General features: G+C 37.9%; 1 protein-coding gene across 1 annotated transcript in view; it reads left to right on the top strand.

The window, feature by feature from the left end:
- Positions 1-21,747, top strand: part of Gycalpha99B (guanylate cyclase 1 soluble subunit alpha 2) — a 75,131-nt gene that overhangs the window by 35,287 nt on the left and 18,097 nt on the right. Inside the window, exon 7 of the mRNA XM_034980594.2 lies at positions 4,058-4,236. Within this exon, the coding sequence (XP_034836485.2) occupies positions 4,058-4,236 (179 nt within the window). The remainder of the gene's footprint in view (positions 1-4,057; positions 4,237-21,747) is intronic.

Here is a 21,747-nt window from a genome sequence, read left to right as displayed (position 1 = left end):
GACTGAAAACTGAAAGGTCGACGGTTCAAACCCCGCCCGTTGCACTATCGTCGTATCTACTCCTAGCACAAGCTTGACGCTTAGTTGGAGAGGTAAAGGGAATATTAGTCACTTAACATGACTAATATTCTTTAAAAAAAATAAAAAAAAATCATTATTTATTAACTAGCTGACTTATGCCGGCTTCCCTCAATCGTGTGCTTTAAAGATAAACAAATCGCAGAAACGTCAAAGGCCAAAACTCGTTTAGCACCTTTATGATTAAATTCGCTTGCACTGCACGGCACGGTTGTGCGCATATAGCTGACTGTTTGTGTGGCGTGTTTATAGAAAAAGGTCATAAGTGCGACTGGTTTTTGATGCAATAGTTTTGCGGAATTGCTACTCGAATTTTGAGGCCGACCGTACCTACTATGATTTCATTGTGAGTTCTGAAAAAAGCATATAATATTACACAATTGAAGATTATCTAAATGATAAAAGAGCGTGGATTTGACCTGCAGCTCGTTCCAGCAACGCACATGACAGCAAATACTTTTTATGGCATAATATTGTATATCAAATATTTGAAAACAGCAACCGCCGAGTTTCTTGCTGGTTCTTCTCGGTAGGAATGGCGTTCCGAACCAGTGGTAGATGCATCCGACGATTCGAAAGCGCTTTTGAAAGTTTACTTGAATAAAAAATATTTTCATTTTCATTTTCATTTTTCTGATAACAAGGTTATGGGCCGCGTATAGTGCGGCGTGCCTCTTACGTATTTCAGCTAGAGGCTACTTGTTTACCTTTCAAGTAAACTACGGCGAAAATTCAAGTACCTATACCAATATCAATGATTGCAACGATCGCAATACATCAATCAGGCGATTCCTAATACAAGGGTACCTAGCTGAAATGATGTGTGTAGGACATTAAATAACACTTCGTTCCTAAGAAACATCATAAAAACACGATTTCGGACGTCCAGTACTTACGATCTAGAAAATGGCGCTATTAAACTCGTGTTTATGTCAGCTGTGGTTAGATATTATATTCATACTAGCAAGTATTTTTATGGTTCCGTACATAACCTGACACCTTATTACTAAGACTCCGTTGTCCGGCCGTCCGTCTGTCTGTCAGCGAACAGTATCTCGTGAACCGTAATAGAGAGAGTATTTTTATATAACTGTATCCAAAACAGCTAAAGATATTTAGGTTATGTAGGTCTAGGTATGTAGGCAATTTATAGGTAGGTAGGTATACTAATAGGTACAACGTTAGTTTTAGTATACGCAAAAACCAAAACACGTGTCGAATACCAATATAATAAAAAACCGGCCAAGTGCGAGTCAGGCTCGCGCAATGAGGGTTCCGTACTACAGTCGTATTTTTTCGACATTTTGCACGATAATTCAAAAACTATGATTCATAAAAATAAATAAAAATCTGTTTTAGAATGTACAGGTAAAGACCTTTCATATGATACCCCACTTGATATAGTCACTCACTTCGAAAGTTAAAAATACTAATTATTAGTTCATGACCACAATTTAATTTTTTTTGTGTGATCTAACCCTAAATTCACGGTTTTCAGATTTTTCCCCAAATATCAACTATAAGATCTACCCACCTGCCAAATTTCATGATTCTAGGTCAATGGGAAGTACCCTGTAGGTTTCTTGACAGACAGACGGACAGACAGACAGACAACAAAGTGATCCTATAAGGGTTCCGTTTTTCCTTTTGAGGTACGGAACCCTAATAAAAAAGGGCAAAATATATATGTGGCGGGACAAAGAAATAATTCTTGTAAAACTCGTCAAACTAGAAGGTTATATCATTTATCGTACCATTTATATTAGCTGATAACTACAGTCAAGCGTAAGCCCAATATCAAAGGAAAGTAAACTTGCGTACCACGAACAGAATTCGCTTAAATTTATCTTGATAAATGATCACAGAAATACCTAACGAAGGTAATTTTGTTGAATGATGCCGTGCTTAGCCTCATTCAGGGACCGTCTGTAAATCATCTGGCGTTGAAATATTTTATCGTCGCATGGATAAATCGACAGAAGTGCGATTTGAAATATAGAGGAGATTGCCACTGACATCAGAAGCCTTACTATTAAGCCATACTAGTCAATATAAAAATTACCGACTCATGTCTACCTCATTTCAAAAAATTAAAAATTCTTACCATACCATCCATATATATCCTCGAAATATGCAAATTTGTAAAAAGAAATATACACTTATACACAAAAAAAAGAAATCAAATCCCGTCGATTTTCCGAAAGACAAGCAAATAAATTAAACCTTCCGCAATCAAAATTAGTACTGCATGCCTCGAGTCCCTATGTAATGTCTATAAAGATATATAATAATTTACCAGACAAAATTCGTAACATAAACAATGAAAATAAATTCAACAAAATATTAAAAAACTTTTTATTAGAAAAGGGCTACTATGCCGTAAATGATTTCCTAAACGACGAACATAAAAATAAATAATAATATCGGTCTCCCTTCTAAGGTCTAAGGACCAAATTACGACACCCAAACTGGGTATCCATAATACTTTGTACATACTTAATATGATGTAGTTTATGGAAATGCAATAAATGAAAATTGAAATTGAAATTGAAATCGCCTAAGATACATAATATAATACGCGACAGGTTGAGAAAGCAATCGGGGTGGGGACGCCGCCGCACACCCCAGATCTCTGCCTGAAAATCAGCGCTGCAGTAGTCAAATAGGTACTGCAGCATCATACTGAGGCAGTAGCCCCTTCAGTTCCTAGTTTTGGTAATTTTTAACATTTGTTTATATTTTTTTTTCTTGTATTGTTTTGTGAGTTGAATAAACTTTTATTTATTTATTTAGTTTTACTTTGAAAGCTGAAAATACTAATTATTTATTTGTTCATGAACACATCTTAATTTTTTTTGTGATGTAGCCACAAATTCAGTTTTCGGATTTATTCCTTTACGTGTGCTGTAAACTTTCGTATCTGATTCTACGTCAACGGGATGTACCTCCTATAAGTTTTTTTGACAGTCAGACGGACAGACAGACAACAAAGTGATCCTATAGGGGTTAATTTTACCTTTTGAGGTATGGATACATTAATACTTACATTTTCAAAATAAAGTACCTACTATAAAATATTACACGATCAACAAAATAAGATCTAGCTCTTATTTACTACGGACGCTATAAGTGCTTATCTTAGGTATATTAAAGAGAATGGGTCTCCCGGCGATCTCCTTAATACACGCATTTCTACGCACAATGGAACGGATGGTTTCCCTTTCGGAAAATTGTCCTTTTTGTTATCCAATCCTATTGTCCTATGAAACGGATGGCGTCATAGTTTTAATATTGAAATCTATATACCTATACTTACGTAAAAGGAAACGCTGACTGACTGACTGACTGATCTATCAACGCACAGCTCAAACTACTGGACGGATCGGGATGAAATTTGGCATGCGGATAGCTATTATGACGTAGACATCCGCTAAATAAAGATTTTTGAAAATTCATTCCCTAAAGGGGTAAACAGGGATATGAAATTTGTATAGCCCACGCGGATGAAGTCGCGGGCTTAGCTTGTAAAATATAAAGAGTGTGTACGTTTTCTTTTTGTTCTAATGCATAAATTCGAGAACTAGTGGACTGATTTCAAAAATTCGTTCAAATACTAAAAATATTAATTACCATACGTTCATTGTACCATAGTAAAAACATTAATTATTTTTACATAATGATACTTATTATACTAAAATGTGTTTTTTTCCTTTTCACGGCTTAACCACGGAACCGATCTCGATAAAACTTTACACAGAGAGCTTGCATCCTGAAAATGGCCTTAACTCTTTTATTTTCCGGCAAAAAACAACACTTTTTATGCCGGAAATTAAAAAAAGCTTCCACCAGATTTTAATAAACCTCGAACCGCGCGAACGAATCAGCTAGTTCTCTTTCTATCTTGGTGCGTCATAGAGAAACGACGGTTCATATCAAGTCTTCACGATTAAGTGACCTCTAACAAGGTTGTATTTTTCAGGTGGTGGTTTCATGCGTCTGTTTGGTACATATCTCTCATCGCACGGGTCATCTCTCGGTACATACTTCAGGCTGCTCAGGCCTAGAGGGGTCTCGCTAGACTTTCGCGAGATATTGAAGAGATTGAACACACCTTTTATGTTCTGTCTCAAGATACCTGGCTCCACTTCATTGGCTGAGGTAAGTTAAAATATAGCTTTAGTCATCATCGTGAGCTACCGATATACCTTCATGGATGGACTTCTATTTGCCTGAATCAAAAAAAACCGGCTAAGTGAGAGTCAGACTCGCGCTCCGAGGGTTCCGTACTACAGTCGTATTTTTCGACATTTTGCGCGATAATTCAAAAACTATGATGCATAAAAATGAATGAAAATCTGTTTTAAAATGCACAGGTGAAGCCCTTTCATATGATCCCCCACTTGATATAGTTAATTTTTTTTTTTTGTGTGATGTAACCACAAATTCATGGTTTTCAGATTTTTCCCCTTATGTCCTGCTATAAGACCTACCTATTTGCCAAATTTCATGATTTTAAGTCAACGGGATATACCCTGTAGGTTTCTTGACAGACCGACAGACAGCCAGACAGACAAACAGACAGACAGACAGACAGACATACAACAAAGTGATCCTATAAGGATTCCGTTTTTCCTTTTGAGGTACGGAACCCTAAAAAAGCTTAGGGGAAGGGAATTTGTGAACAACATTTTTTGAACAGTGTTTTATTTTATTGGATGACAAATTAGCCCTTGACTACAATTTTACTTGATGGTAAGTGACGATGTAGTTTTTAAGACGGAAGCGAGCCAACTCGGAAGGGGTAGGTAATATAGCAATTTTTAATAACCCATGCCCCCAATCGGTTGCTAGTTTCTAACGGTATCGTACCTACACCATGCCACCACTACGACAGACACTATTTTTGTCCCGGAAAATGAAAGAATTCCCAACGGATTTAAAAAAACCAAAATCTACGCGGACGAAGTTGTGGGAATCATCAAGTTTAAATATATTTGAATATTATTTAGAATATGTTAATATAATAAGAAAAGCCGCCAAGAAAAATTCGTATTAGCATTTCACGCTGGCGAAATCGTCGGACCGAAAGTAATATAGGGCCCCGGAGAGAGCAATCATAATAGATCAGACCTCAAAAAATCCATTAAATGGAAGCTTTTAATCGCTTAACCCGATTAAGTTTTTAAAAAACAAACATTTTTTTAAAAATAGATAACCGACCCGCCTGCTTGTTTGCTCGCTATTTTAAAAAAACATGGCCCGTTTTATTCGATTATTATTAAAACCAACAGCTGATAGTGAAAATTAACCATTATTTTCAAAATACATTATTTACTTATCGCATAAATTATTTTGCATCGAATCTGTTTAATTTTGATGCTAATATTGTTATCATTGATTCAATGAGATAAATTAGTAATTATTATTAACATTTGCGGTGAATAAAATGATTTATGATGTTTGGACCTGTCAAGGTATTAATGAATATTTGGCTTGCGTGTACCTAACGTAAATTAAGTGGGTGCCAACTGTAACAAAGAGAGAAAACCAAAATTCACGGTATCACTAAATACCGTGAATTTTGGTTGTCATGTACTCACACAAGTTAAGTGGTGACGCCGGCTCCAGACGTAGGCTCCAACGCTGGCCCCAACATTGTTTGCCCAACGTGTGGATCGGGAAACTAGCATTGGCCCCAACGTTGGCAAAGTTAGTTTCCCGATCCACTTTGGGCGAACAGTATTGGGGCCAACGTGTGGAGCCGGCGTGATAATATTGAGCGGTGACAGCCTAGTGATTAAGACGCGTCGGCCTCCTATTCTGGAGATCCGGGGTTCTATCCCGGGCACGCATCTCTAACTTTTCGGTCTTTCGGAGTTATGTGCGTTTTATACAATTAAATATTATCAATAGAATTTACGGTGAAAGAAAACATAGTGAGGAAACCTGCGTGCCTAAGAGTTCTCCATAATGTTTTCAAAGGTTTGTGAAGTCTGTTAATCCGCACTGGGCCAGCAGCGTGGCACAATATGGCTTAAGCCCTTCTCATTTTGAGAAGAGACTCGTGTTCAGTAGTGCGCCGGCCATGATAGGTTGATCATGATGATGATGATGATAACTATTATTTGCGGCAAATGTGACTGTTCGGACCTGTTTACGTATTAATACGTACCTACACGACTTCGTATACGAATACTCGGTTTGCGTTCTATATTAGTACCCATATTATAAATATGAAAGTGTGCTTGTTTGTTGGTTTGTTGATTTATAGGTTTGTTGGGTTGTCCTTCAATCACGTCGCAACGGAGCAACGGATCAACGTGATTTTTTGCATGGGTAGGTATAGTTAAAGACCTGGACAGTGACATAAGCTACTTTTATCTCGGGAAATCAAAGAGTTCCCACGGGATTTTGAAAAACCTAAATCCACGCGTACGAAGTCGCGGGCATCAGCAAGTATTTTATATAATATATTGTAATATTGTATATTTTTATCTACTTGCGTTTAATTAATAATGTAAATTAGTGCTGTTTCAAATGGGCTGGGCGTTAATCTATAACAAAGAGGACAAACCAAAATTCACGGCATTTAATGGCACGTGCTCAAAGGCGATTAGTAAAATGAGGCTCGAATAAATACACCATTAATGTATCTCACACCTCTTTCGTTATTTGTTTACTTTTTAAAAAACGGCCAAGTGCGAGTCAGGCTCGCGCACCGAGGGTTCCGTACTACAGTCGTTTTTGTTCGACATTATGTACGATTATTCAAAAACTATGATGCATAAAAATAAATAAAAATCTGTTCTAGAATGCACAAGTAAAGCCATTTCATATTATGATACTCCACTTGATAAAGTTATCTTACTTCGAAAATTGAAAATACTAATTATTAGTTCATGACCACAATTTAATTTTTTTGTGTGATGTAACCCTAAATTCACGGTTTTCAGATTGTTTCCCTTATATCTGCCATAAGACTTACCTAGCTGCCAAATTTCATGATTCTAGGTCAACGGGAACTACACTGTAGGTTTCTTGACAGACCGACAGACGAACAGACAGACAGGCAACAAAGTGATCCTATAAGGGTTCCGTTTTTCCTCTTGAAGTACAGAACCCTAAAAATATCGTGAAAATGATAATGTGGAAAAAAAGCTTCTCGTCTGTCGTAAGTATCAAAATATTTTGTTTTCTTCTTCTTCTTCAAATTAACATTATCCCAACCAGTATGGCCCACTTTTCTTCTATTTCCCGCTCACTTTTCCCGGTCTTGAGCATCGGGCAGCCTCTTTCGGCTGTTAGGTACTAATTTACAAAATTACTCGTAGTCATTATAATAAATGGAATATAATAATTATTATCTATTACTTACGCACATGGATCTTTAATTTTAACCCCCTCTTTCATGAATAGAAAATTCTGCGTGAAAATAATATTATGTTCTACTCCCTACATTGAGAAGGCGTCCTTTGTACTGCGCTCCCAAGAATTACTTTATACGCCATATTTATTTACTTTGTACCTTATACCGTTTACGAGCAAATTATGCCCGCTCAGTTATTTTAATGGATACATTGCGTGATTTCTACTTTCTGCTGCTAATATATTAATAATAGGGTAAACGGAATAATTTTGAAGGTTGTATAGAAGCAGGCGTTACTTTGTGGAAATCCATGATATACAATGAACCAAAAGCTTAATTTGCTATAATCCGCTGAAACAGATCAAGTCTGTATGGTGCAACATGCAGCATGCAATATGCAAATGCCCGCCTTCCCACTGCTAAACATGCAGGAAAAACCAGCCACCAGGCAAGCAATACGCAACATCACCACGCAGCACTACACAAATCCCAAAACACACTCGACACACGTTTCGTCCCGACACCGGAGCATCCTCAGGAGATGTAGACCTTACAACTGCAAACTGCAAAAAGCAGCTACAATTTCTTCCAACAATAAATATGCCGCCATCCAGCGGTTCCCTGCGACTCGTTTGATGTCGCCTGTCCTGTCCACCCAGTAGGGAGATCTTCAAACGCTGTGCTTTCCGGTGCGAGATGTTCATTACAGCACCTTGGGACCCGAACGTCTCTCGGTGTTTGGAACTATGTGCCTTGCCCATTACCACTTCAGCTTCGCGACCCGTTGAGTTATGTCGGTTACTTAGGTACTACATATCTCCTCATTCCCGATTTGATCACGTAGTGAAACTACAAGCATAGCTCTGTCCATCGCCCGTTGAGTGACTCTGAGCTTTCTTATGAAGTCCATATTAGCAGTGCATCTGGATTCTGGATACGAAATAATCACTTTACATCAGAACTTACTCTACTACTTACTCCGTATTTCGTAATTTTAACATCAAAATCTATGCAGAAAACTATTATGATGTACACATCCGTTAAGGAATAATTTTTGAAAATTCAATCCCTAACGGCGGTTACGCACTCATCCGATCCGAGTCCGTGAAAATACGTTCCTTTTTGTTTTGTATGGGAGCTTATGACATATTATGTCGTAGATAATCGCTGGTATTCTCACGGATGACGGATAGAACTCGGATAACGGAAGTGCAGTGCGTAATCGCCGTTAGAGGGTAAAAAGAGGTTCAAAGTTTGTGCACATAGTCCACGCGGACGAAGTCCAGGCATAAGCTAGTATTTATTATTTTTTATTATACCTGTGTTTCATATAGGTAAGTTTTTCAAAATCACAGCACCCCAATTTTTCATCAGCCCATGTAATAAAAAATTTCGCAGAGCAGAAATGTTATTAAGAAATTCTCTCCGGTGAAAATGTAAGGCCAAAAGTAATAATGCCTTCCTGCGAAGCAATCATAATGGTTCACGCCCCAAAATGCCATTAAACGAGGTCTCTAACCTTTAAATGAATTGAGATTAACCGATATTATTCCTATAGCCGAAAAGACAGCCGTGAGATTTTCCGTAGAACGAATGAATTGTTACATTTGAATGTAAAATGATTAAAGTCTGGAACCATTCACAATAAACCCAAATAAATCAAATTTCCCATTCAAATAGAAATAGGGTTTAATGTTACAAAGACTGTTCTATAAAACACAATGCTAATTAAATTCCTGAAAATCTAATAATAAAATGAAAAGTCCTGACTGACTCATTCAACGCTCAACCCCAAACCCTTTTACGTAGAAAGCTATTTTGTACTGAGGTTCACTTTATAGTACAGTTGGAGATTAATTTAAATAATATTCCTTATCTACATAATACTTAAAAAGAAAAGACCTGGGGCCCTACTACTATATTGTTCAATATAGTTTTGATATTTTCACACAAGTTTTGTGCTCTTCGCACTCGCACTCATCCGATCCGAGTCCGTGAAAATACGTTCCTTTTTGTTTTGTATGGGAGCTTATGACATACATATTATGTCATAGATAATTGCTGGTATTCTCACGGATGACGGAAAGAACTCGGATGACGGAAGTGCAGTGCGTAATCGCCGTTACGAACTATTTATATGGTAGCTTATGAGTTATGACATATGTCGTAGATATTTTTTATATCCGTATTTTCACGGATTTGGATCGGATGAGAGGTATGAAAATTGTGTAGTCCAGACGAAATCGCGGGCATGGGCTAGTAGAGTGATAAAGTGAGTGACTGGTACACATAATGTAATATTTGGGAAACATTGTGAATTGTATGACAAAGGGCCGGCCTGAATAACGGCGTTTCGAAGCCTTCTCAGACCACAAAGGCGACACTCGAGTGCGCCTCTGTGAGATGAGAGATCCCACACTTGGTACAATGGACGGACAAAATACGATCTCCTTTGAAAACGTTTGCAGGTGTCTGTCAATATTTTGTTTCAATTACGTCAAGGAATACCTGGTGTTTGGCAATTTCAGCTGTATTCGGGCCCTTATTTTCGGAATGGAATAGAATAGAATATATTTTTATTCAAATAACCTTTTACAAGGCTTTTGAATCGTCAACTAGTTTAATTTATAGTGCATTCAATATTAATTAACTGACGTATCGTGTTTCCCCTTGAGACCGTCATTAGCAATAACAATAGGGTTACATTCGACACATTGCCCATTCGTTTGACCAATTTTGTCAAAATTGATATAAGGATAGCTTGCATAACAGGAATGGGCATGGCTTCTTTTTTGTCTCGTAAAATCAAATAATTTCCCCGGTATTCATAGAAAACCTAAATCCACATGGATACGCTCGCGGGCATCATCTATTTAAAAGAAAGAAAGAAAAATGTTTATTTCGAGGCATGCACCTAGTTCGTGCATAAAATGACAATGATGTTAATATTTAAAAAAAAAATGTTTGCAAATTTATTTCTACGATCCGTTATTACTACAACATGTCTATAGATATTGAGGTACGGAATGGTTTATACAATTGGAGATTTCGATATTATCAGAGAAAATACAATAAACCGGAATGTGTGATCGGATTGAGCTCGTTACCGGGGATTTGGGGAAGGGCAAACAGGACAAACGGGCCCCGCTGTTTGTTGGACCTCTAACTATGTTTGCCATCATCGGGCTACGGTACAAGGGATATTGGGAAAATATTTATTTCAGGAACTATTTGTTTCCTAATAATAATGAATTATAGACTAGCGCTTGGCTGCAATGAGACCTGGTGGCAAGTAATGATGCAGCCTAAGATGGAGCGCGTTTGCCTAGAAGATGCCTATTCACTTATTATAATTGGAGGGGAAAACTGATGCTGGCTGTTCCAAATCTTAGCGGTTCAGATTAGAAATGAGGAGGCAAATCGCTTCGTACTATAATCTCGTGGTAAATGACGTCCATGACGACCCTTCAGTTTCGTGTATTGACTGACGCAAGGTAACATACAATGTAACATGAAAGAAGCAATTCACCAGTGTGAACTTAACGCGTGCACGAAACGAACTGCACGCGAACGTAGCGTTATTCAGTCTGCTGAAGTAGCTGTGTTCATAGTGTCTGGCTAACGAAAGATGAGACTGGAAAAGCGCGGCAAATTCAAACAAGATCAGTATGGCAACCCCAAAATTAGTATGGCAGACCTGGAATAACCAAAGGACAATGACAGAATTTCTATAGAACCGTAACCCATTTTAATTATATAAAAGTCGTTTACAGATGCTTTATGCAGCATTTTGTTGTTGTTTCATCACTGATAACTAAACATAGGATTTAACACCTCTAGAACTTCCGGTTTTTATAAGTCACATAATGATTCTAGGTTATATGCAATTTACCTATAATTGTGAAACTAATAAAAACATCCGCAAGTTTAAAATCACAATTTTTAATTTTTAAGTGGTTTTTTAATACTAGGATTTCATTAAATTTATATTGTGTGTAAATTGGTGGGTCAGGATCTGGCATTCTCCTTTGATAGTTTAGATTCCTTTTTTTATTTATGTTTTATCAAATTAGGTTATTCCAGGTCTATCATACTAATTTTTTGGCTACCATACAGATTTTTTTAATTTGTCGCGCTTTACCAGTCTTTGATTTCGTTAGCCAGACTCTACCTAGTTTAGTTCAGCTAGCAGTAATTATTCTGTCAACGCACCATCAATTACCACAGAATAAGACCCTTGGGTGTCCTTGCTTAGATTTGGACGCGGAACGTGTTTTAAGATGGTTTCTAAAGTTTTGAATCTACAAAACCGAGCTTTTATTTGGTGATTTAATTATTTACAAAGGGAAATCTAGGTTTACTTTGTTAGTATTTTCGCAGGGATTTTCCAATCGAAAATAGCTCAGCGGTGTGCGTGTAACCAGAATGCTAGCAAAAACTTAGCTTTATTGTTAAACTACCAAAACACAATCCAATACCAATAACCATTTGCCTCATTTCGTAGTTTTAGTGATTCAGTATTTTTCAAACCTCAATCTATACATACAGCGTGCAAAACTCGGGTCAATGTCGCAACGTTCGTTGACCTCTAGCATCAGTCAGATGTTTTATTTGCAATGTATCGTAAACTTTTACGAAATTATAGGATTTTTTAAATATTTTTTTCGCGTTTTTTTTGTGCTGTCATATCAGTAATCATCAGTAGGTCACCTGTCTTCGTTTTTGCCAGCGTTCTGGTTACACCTTGTACTTTTATAATATGTCAGTCAGTTTTATATCGTGACGTGATTAAAGAACAAACCAACAAACAAACACACTTTCGCATTTATAATATGGGTAATGATAATTTTGTATTGAAAATATTAAGTGTTCGACGGCGAACTCAACAACGAATACCTTTAGAATAACACCGCTCCACGTGTCTGTATTTATTACATAAGTCTAGGTGTGTCTACTTATCATTCTGCCAGGGCAAGTTGTATCGTATCACCTTCCCGACCGGCTTGCTAAGTATTACGCATTCTAAGCGAGTGCCAACTGCCAGCCAGCCTGGCGTCTGAGACTGACATTCACTTCAAACTATCACACATGGACTTGGCGATTCAATCACTTAAGATGTATGTGTGAATCCGAATTGTTTACAGATGGCCCATACAAAGGAATTAAGTATCATTTTACTGTGGCTATTTTATATTTTTACTTAATATGACATTTTATCATCCGATTTTTTCATCCGAAAACGGAACCCTTATAGGAACACTTTGTTGTCTTCTTCTTCTTCTTCTTCCCGTTGACCTAGAATCATGAAATTTGGCAGGTAGGTAGATCTTATAGCTGACATTTGGGGAAAAATCTGAAAATCGTGAATATAGGGTTAGATCACACATAAAAAAATTGTGGTCATGAACTAATAATTAGTATTTTCAACTTTCGAAGTGAGTGACTATATCAAGTGGGGTATCATATGAAAGGTCTTCACCTGTACATTCTAAAACAGGTTTTTATTTATTTTTATGCATCATAGTTTTTGAATTATCGTGCAAATTGTTGAAAAAATACGACTGTAGTACGGAACCCTCATTGCGCGAGCCTGACTCGCACTTGGCCGGTTTTTTTTTCAAAAAGAATACTAGCAATGTAAATGACCAATATTCCCCTTTCCACTCCAACTAAGCGTCAGGCTTGTGCTAGGAGTAGGTACGACAATAGTGCAACGGGCGGGGTTTAAACCGTCGACCTTTCGGTTTTCAGTCCACTCCTTTACCGGTTTAGCTATTGAGGCTCTCACTCTCAAGTAGTATCACCTTGCCGAATGGCTTGCTAAGGATTACGCATTCTAAGCGAGTGCCAACTGCCAGCCAGCCTGGCGTCTGAGACTGACATTCACTTCAAACTATCACACATGGACTTTGCGATTTAATTACTTAAGTGTATGTGTGAATCCGAATTATGTACAGACTAGCTGATGCCTGCGACTTCGTACGCGTGGATTTAGGTTTTTAAAAATCCCGTGGGAACTCTTGGATTTTCCGGGATAAAAAGTATAAGCCTATGTCGCTCTCCAGGTCTTTATCTATACCCATGCAAAAAATTACGTCAATCCGTTGCACCGTTGCGACGTGATTGAAGGACAAACCAACAAACAAACACACTTTCACATTTATAATAGGGGTAGTGATGGCCCATACAAAGGATTTAAATATCTTTTTACTGTAGCTTAATATGACATTTTATCATCCGAATTCACAAATCCATACTAATATTATAAAATGCAGAAGTGTTTGTCTGTCAGTTTGTTTGCTAGCTTTTTTCGGACTATCCGTTTAACCAATTTTGATGAAATTTGGTACAGCTTTTTTTTATTTTATTCAGATACAAGTTAGCCCTTGACTGCAATCTCACCTGGTGGTAAGTGACGATGCAGTCTAAGATCGAAGCGGGCTAACCTGGAAGGGGTATGGCAGTTTTTAATAAACCCATGCCCCTTTGGTTTCTACACGGCATCGTACCGGAACGCTAAATCGCTTGGCGGCACGGCTTTGCCGGTATGGTGGTAACTAGCCACGGCCGAAGCCTCCAACCAGACCAGACCAGAAATTTAGAAATTATAAAATTCCTAATCCCTGCCAGGAATCGAACCCGGGTCCTCCCACTAATAAGACCACAGCGCTTACCACTGCGCCAGGGAGGTCGTCATAATCGTCAGATGAAATTTACGTACAGAATGATGAATTAATTATTATCTTTACTATCAGCCATTATGAACTTAGAATCGTGAGCGTCTTAAGCACGCGTGAACTTGAGAACTCCCCACTGGTTTATTGTTATCTATAAAGTGCTTCGTGTAGTTTAGTTGGTCACGCCACCTGACTATTTTCACCCTCTTACTTACCTACTAGTTTCTTCAACTTCATTCCATGTCGGTATATTATATCGATATACTGTATTTCACGATTCTCTAACTGTTGAATGAACCCTTATTTCAAATGCGAAAGTGTGTTTGTTTGTTGGTTTGTCCTTTAATCACGTCTCAACGTTGCAACGGATTGACGTGTTTTTTTGCATGAGTATAGATAAAGACCTAGAGAGTGACATAGGCTACTTTTAACTTCTACTATCTATAAACTAATACTACTAATATCGTAGCTTTAGTTTTAAGTACGTATTAATTATCACCACTATATCATATCATCTTACAAATAATAAATTTATGACAATCAGAAAGCGTAAAATTTTACCAATTCTGAATAAATAATTTGAGTTTGAGTTTATCATGAAAAATCAAAGAGTTCCCACGGGATTTTTAAAAAAGCTAATTCTACACGGACGAAGTTGCGGGCATCAGCTAGTTTGATACTAAGGTGCTAGATTATCTGATTTATTATGCCAATCCGCACTGGGTCAGCATGGCATACTATGGCCTTAACCCTTCTTATTCTAAGCCTTACCTTTTATAATAAAATCCCGAAAACTATTTTGGACTTGCCTTTACACAAGTTTAATAAATCTATTAAAAGCATGCTTTTTTATACGTTGCGTAATATTGTATATCAAATATTTGAAAAGAGCAACCGCCGAGTTTCATGCTGGTTCTTCTCGGTAGGAAAGGCATTCCGAACCAGTGGTAGATGCATCCGACGATTCGAAAGCACTTGTGAAAGTTTACTTGCATAAAAAAATTATTTATTTATTATTTATTTAAGAGGAGACCCGTGCTCAATAGGTAGTGAGCTATCGATAGGTTGAGCATGCTGATGATGCAGTTCATGTATGGAAAAAGAAACACGGTCCACCGGTATATACTAATGGATAAAATTGATAAATGACTTGCGAAACGTGACTTTTTCTTTTAAAAAGCTCTGATTTATCGAAGTTCTTTCTGTAACCTCTATTTATTTAGGTAGTTTCTTTTGTGAACTAGGAGGAAATGCCCAAATTGTTGGTCGGAAAATAAATCTGGCTCTGTATTAAAGATCTAATTATTTATATATTCGAGCCTCAATAGCTCAACGGAAATCCGAAAGGTCGCCGGTTCAAACCCCACCCGTTGCACTATTGTCGTACCTACTCCTAGCACAGGCTGAACGCTTAGTTGGAGAGGAAAGAGGAATATTAGTCATCATGCTTGGCTAATATTCTTTAAAAAAAATCTATAGCTACTGGCTTTTGCCCTGAGTTTATCCGTGTGGATTTTCAGTGTGGTCTAAAAATCCCCTAAGTAGAAACCATTTGTTTTCCTGGAATAAGTACCTAGGTATGAATTTTTCATCGAAGCCAAATGAGCCGTGAAAGTTAACAAATAAATAGACACACTTTCTGCGTTTATAATAAACTAGCTGATGCCCGCGACTTCGTCCGCGTGGATTTACAAAATCCTGCGGGAACTATTTGATTTTCCGGGATAAAAAGTAGCCTATGTCTTAATCCAGGGTATAATGTATCTCCATTCCAAATTTTAGCCCAATCCGTCCAGTAGTTTTTGCGTGAAGGAGTAACAAACATACACACACACACACATACAAACTGTTCACCAGTTTGGCGAGAGAAAAATAATGTATATATTTGGTGTACGCTTGGTATAAATTAAAAAAAAAAAAACTTTCTCCTTTACAATATTAGTGTGATGTGATAACAACATTAGCAAATAGCAGTGGCAATGTGGTAACCGCATTCGAAATTCTGATTTGACATAAACGTCAGAAACGTTCGTTGGATACGTGTCGGCGAGAATTTGTATTGCGTGAATAGTGGTCAGAGAGTGATCTGCATAACTGCAGAGCTAAGTGCCACAGATTTGAAGGCAAATAGTTCATCGAAAGTCCATACATAGGTACCTATAGTCTTCAAATTCAGAAACGCGTAAATAAATGAATAAAATAAAACGTAAAGTCCGGGACAGGTTGAGATGGCAATCGGGGGTGCGAACGCCCCGCACACCCGCCTAGACACTAATATTATAGTGTCCGTGACATATCCATAGAGATAATCCGTAATGTCCACTGAGGAATATTCATAATGTGTACTAACCCTACGTCTTAGCCTATATTTACTCTGGAAAGGGACAAGATGATCCCACTGTTTGTTATGCCATTTACCCTGAGAGTTCTCGTTGTGAGCGCGTGATATGTTAAAATGTTCCCACTATGATATGCAACGACCAACTACTTAGGTACTACTATACTACTATATGCTACACAAGCTTATGCTTGCAACTTCGTCGCGTGAACCACACTCAAACTTTTATTTTACCCCTTAGGGGTTGAGTTTTCAAAAATCCTTTCTTAGCGTACGTCCACGTCATAATAGCTATCTGCATGTCAATTTTCAGCCCGATCCATCCAGTAGTTTGAGTTGTGCGTTGATCAGTCAGTTATTCAGTCTGTCAGCTCTCATTTTATATAATACTAGCTGATTCCCGCGGCTTCGCCCGCGTGTATATATTATAGCCTATGTCACTCAGGAATAATGTAGCTTTCTATTGGTGAAAGAATTTTCAAAATCGGTTCAGTAGTTCCAGAGATTACTTACCCCCTACAAACAAATAATTCTTACTTAATGCGCAAATTCTCAAGTGTTTAGAGCCAGTATAGCCTAGTACCTATTAAGAAATAAATAAAAATATTTTTATTCAATTAAACTTTCACATGAACTTTTGAATCGTATTTGTATTTGTATTTTGTATTTATTTCGATTTAGACTCATTACAAGCGCTTACGAAAGTCAGATCGGCATAGAACGATACAATAATAAAATGATTGTACAAAATTTTTTTACAAAAAAAAATAAAAACCGACTTCGTTACACAAACACTAAAAATTTAAAAATAATTTAATTTATTACCGAATATATTATGTATACAAGAGTTGATATAGTTCCATAATAATATTTTTTGGTGCCGGTGCCAATTAGCTTCAGCTGCGCGAATCGTCTAGACTTCGAATTTTTATGAGACTCCACAATGGCACCTCATTGGCACCGACCCCAAAAAATATTATTATGGAACTATATTAACTCTTGTATACATAATATATTCGGTAATAAATTAAATTATTTTTCAATTTTTAGTGTTTGTGTAACGAAGTCGGTTTTTATTTTTTTTTGTAAAAAAATTTTATTTCACAATTTTTAGTGGCCCCATGGAATTATGCTATGACTGGTTAAAAGTCTACTGTTTACTAAGCTATTACACTGATCGCGAGCAATTTACTCTTATCCGTTGAGGAGTTCCAGTATCTATCTTCGAAGATGTTCATCAGATCTTCACCAAATTGAAATGGGACCAACTTTGAAGTATACCCTTTCAAACAAAAAAATAATTTTCAAAATCGGTCTAGGCGTTTTCGAGTTATCGGGGAACATACATTAAAAAAAAAAAAAAAAAAAAAAAAAAGATTCCGACGAATTGAGAACCTCCTCCTTTTTTTTGTAGTCGGTTAAAAATATGGCATATTATAATCTAGATAATACTAGTTAAAAATGGCATAAAAATTATTAAGTTACCTACTCAAATCGTCAAATACATCTACCACTGGTTCGGGATGCCTTTCTTACCGAGAAGAACCAGCAAGAAACTCAGCGGTTGCTCTTTACAAAGATTTGATATGCAATGCCATGTACTTATAAAAAAGTATTTGCAGTCCCGCGCGTTGCTGGAATGAGCTGCAGGTCAAATCCATGCTCTTTTATCATTTAGATAATCTAAGCTATACGATGATTTAAGTCAATCAATCCGTTTCTCTGTTACATAAATAGATATCAGAAACTCTTGACACGAGAATAGCAGCTAACTTACCTTACTGCAAAATTTATAGATCAGAAATCAGAATGTAAGACACTTTGTCAGGCAGTTTATCTACAAGGTGAGCTTCTCTAGTATTTATGGAATAGCCAACCAATTATGATCCTTACAGCACAGCAATAAAGTAAGTTTTACCTTACCAACTTACCAGCTCAATTAATTTTTCACACGAAGTATCTTTAGGTATCGCTTTTTGCATAGCAGCGCCGCCGATACGCTTCGAATAAATAATCTAGCTTTAAAGCCTTCTAAACAAATATTATACAATTTTTTTTAGGTGTAGCCGTAGGTAGGACGACCTCCGTGGCGCAGTGGTGAGCGCTGTGGTCTTAATAGTGGGAGGTCCCGGGTTCGATTCCTCGCAGGGGTTTGGAATTTTATAATTTCTAAATTTCTGGTCTGGTCTGGTGGGAGGCTTCGGCCGTGGCTAGTTACCACCCTACCAGCAAAGCCGTGCCGCCAAGCGATTTAGCGTTCCGGTACGATGCCGTGAAGAAACCAAAGGGGTATGGGTTTAATAAAATCTGCCATACCCCTTCCAGGTTAGCCCGCTATCATCTTAGATTGCATCATCACTTATCACCAGGTGAGATTGCAGTCAAGGGCTAACTTGTATCTGAATAAAATAAAAAAAAAGGTACAGGTAAAGTAACAAACCAAGATAGAAACACTTTCGCATTTATAATAATACTAGCTGCCCCAACAAACTTCGTACCGCCTAAAAGTCGATTCTTTTTTCAGGATTTAAAAAAAAAAATCTCTCCATAAGAACCATCCCCGTACTTCAAGGAATATTATGAAAAAAGATTTAGCGAAATCGGTTCAGCTGATCTCGAGATTTGCGATCAGCAACACATTCAGCGATTCATTTTTATATAGAGATATGGGTATTGAATCCCAAACTAGGCCAGCCGAGAATCAAATTCAAGACTTCCCATTTATAAGACCACTAGCTGATGCCCGCGACTTCGTTCTTGTGGAATTAGGTTTTTAAAAATCCCGTAGGAACTTTTTGACTTTCCGGGATTTAAAAGTAGCTTATGCCAGGTCTTCAACTATACCCATGCAAAAAATCACGTCAATCCGTTGCTCCGTTGCGACGTGATTGGAGGACAAACCAACAAACCAACAAACAAACACTTTTAATATGGGTAGTGAATTCCCAAACTAGGTGTTCCGAGAATCAAACCCGAGACTTCCCATTTATAAGACCACAGCGCTCTCCACTACGCCAGGGTGGTTGTCCTTATAAAAATAAATTAATTAGGATGCATTCGTTTTAATTACTTGTCTAAATGAAAAACGTCCTCTAAATAAAATGTCCGGCAAAAGTTTTAAATCCTGTGTGAAATGTTGACATTATGTAAATGGAGGTCCGTTCTTTGTTAAAAATTAAAATGTGTAATGGTGGGAAACCTCATGTTGAATTCGCATGATTACAAAAATTTTATATTCAGTTTAAGGAAATTGGATAGACGGAAACTTAAACTTTCCTGCCAATTATAATTCGGGTATCTTTAAAACTTTCCTGCCAATTATAATCCGGGTATCTTTAAAACAGGAGTGAATACTTAGGCACCTTCTAGTCAAACGTGTCCATCTTAGGCCACATCATCACTATCCATCGGGTGTGATCGTGGTCAAGCGTGCGCCTATAATGAGTAAAAAAAACTTTTAACACAGCTCTTAGAATACTGTATGTACCTAGTATGAAAACTCATTGATGATACACTTCTTTTTTTGGACAGTCATGTTAAGGATTAAAAAATGGTTACAATCCAAACTGTTAAAGGAAATCAATGGCACTGATTCTGAGCACAACCTAATTTTAGAGTATTCGCATGCTCTTCTTACTAATATAATATGAAAAGGACAGACACAGCTTGACAGTTCTAAATTTAATTTTTAGATGATAAAACCCGTGATTTTAGCGCGCAGTCGCGAACCTGCTGTTTAAAATTGTATTGTGCACTAAAATTTAGAGTCTTTAAATGTGAAAGTCATGTTCCGTTCCTTTTTTAGCATTGTTAAAAAGAAAAGGATGCAGATACTCTAAATTTAGTTTAGAGAACGACAAATGTAAAATTATAATTAAAAGGCTTTTCAGGCGTTTTCTGCCAAGAAGTCCCCTTTTACACTGCCTCTTCTCTTTCAGAGCACTCCCCTCACACCTTCCAACAGCATTGGGATCCTTGGAGTCCACATTTCGAGCGAGGTTCAATTCCGCGATCATTTGGAAAGCAAGGCCAAATTAGCCTCCAAAAAGCTTGGGGTGCTCAACAGAGCAAAGCGGTACTTCGCGCCCGAGCATAGGCTCCTACTCTATAAGGCGCAAGTCCGCCCTCACATGGAGTACTGCTCCTACCTTTGGGCTGGAGCACCCCAGTACCAACTCCTTCCATTTGATCGGATCCAAAGGCGGGCTGTTCGACTTGTGGACGATCCTCCGACGATGTGGCTCGTTGGAAAGCCTGGAGCACCGCAGAGACGTTAGCTCTCTATGCGTGTTCTATCGCCTGTATAATGGGGAGTGCTCTGAAGAGCTTTTTGACCTCATTCCACCCTCTTTTTTCTACAACCGCACCGCGCGCCACCGTAAGGAATTTCACCCTCACCATCTGGGTGTCTGGTGCACTTCGACCGTCCGCTGCGCCAGATCCTTCTTTTAACGCACGTGCAAACTGTGGAACCAACTCCCATCGGCGGTGTTCCCACTAGATTATAACATGGGGTTATTCAAGGGGCGGACCAACAAATTCCTAAAAGGCCGGCAACGCATCGGCGCGGGCGGCTCCTCTGGTGCTGCAAATGTTCATGGGCGGCGGTAATCACTTAACATCAGGTGACCCGCCTGCTCGCTTGCTCGCTATATCTATTTAAAAAAAAAGGCATCAAGCACTTTTGAATCGACACAAATCAGTCTCAAATCACGCAGTAATTGCGGTTGGTTAACCACACACACGTCCAGCGCTAAACGGTTTAATTCAGCAACCGCATATAATTTCTAATCTATCCGATTGTCTACGTAACATTGAGTACAATATTCGTATCCTAATTAATATTGAATGCAGATTACTGTTGATTATTATGAAGGCGAGGAAACGCCCCGCACATCTGCACGTCACTCGCGCTATCCCGCACAGGGTTAGTCCGCGGGATGTGCGGGTGTGCGGGCCATCCCGTCCCCGATTGCCATCTCGACCTGTCGCGTACTAAAAATAATTTATGTTATCCCAATTACTTGAAGTAAGCAGGTTAATTTTAAGGATATTATGGAAACCGAGTATCTTACTAATTAATTTGAATTAATGAGGTAAGTAGCATTTACTTGACTACCTACACTTTGAAATTTATCTAAACAAATCCTTCCTTCAAATTTCCTACAAATTAATAACCATCTAAAGATAGTTATCATCATCATCATCATCATATTCGTCCTAAATATATTAATTTGTATTTATTGTCTATCGGGTTTGAAACTGGTCGGACATACTCCGACTTACAC

This window comes from Maniola hyperantus, chromosome 22 (assembly GCF_902806685.2).
Source record: "Maniola hyperantus chromosome 22, iAphHyp1.2, whole genome shotgun sequence".
Lineage (NCBI taxonomy): Eukaryota > Metazoa > Arthropoda > Insecta > Lepidoptera > Nymphalidae > Maniola > Maniola hyperantus.
The sequence above is the reverse complement of the archived record's forward strand: the minus strand, read 5'-3'. Positions and strand labels throughout refer to the sequence as shown.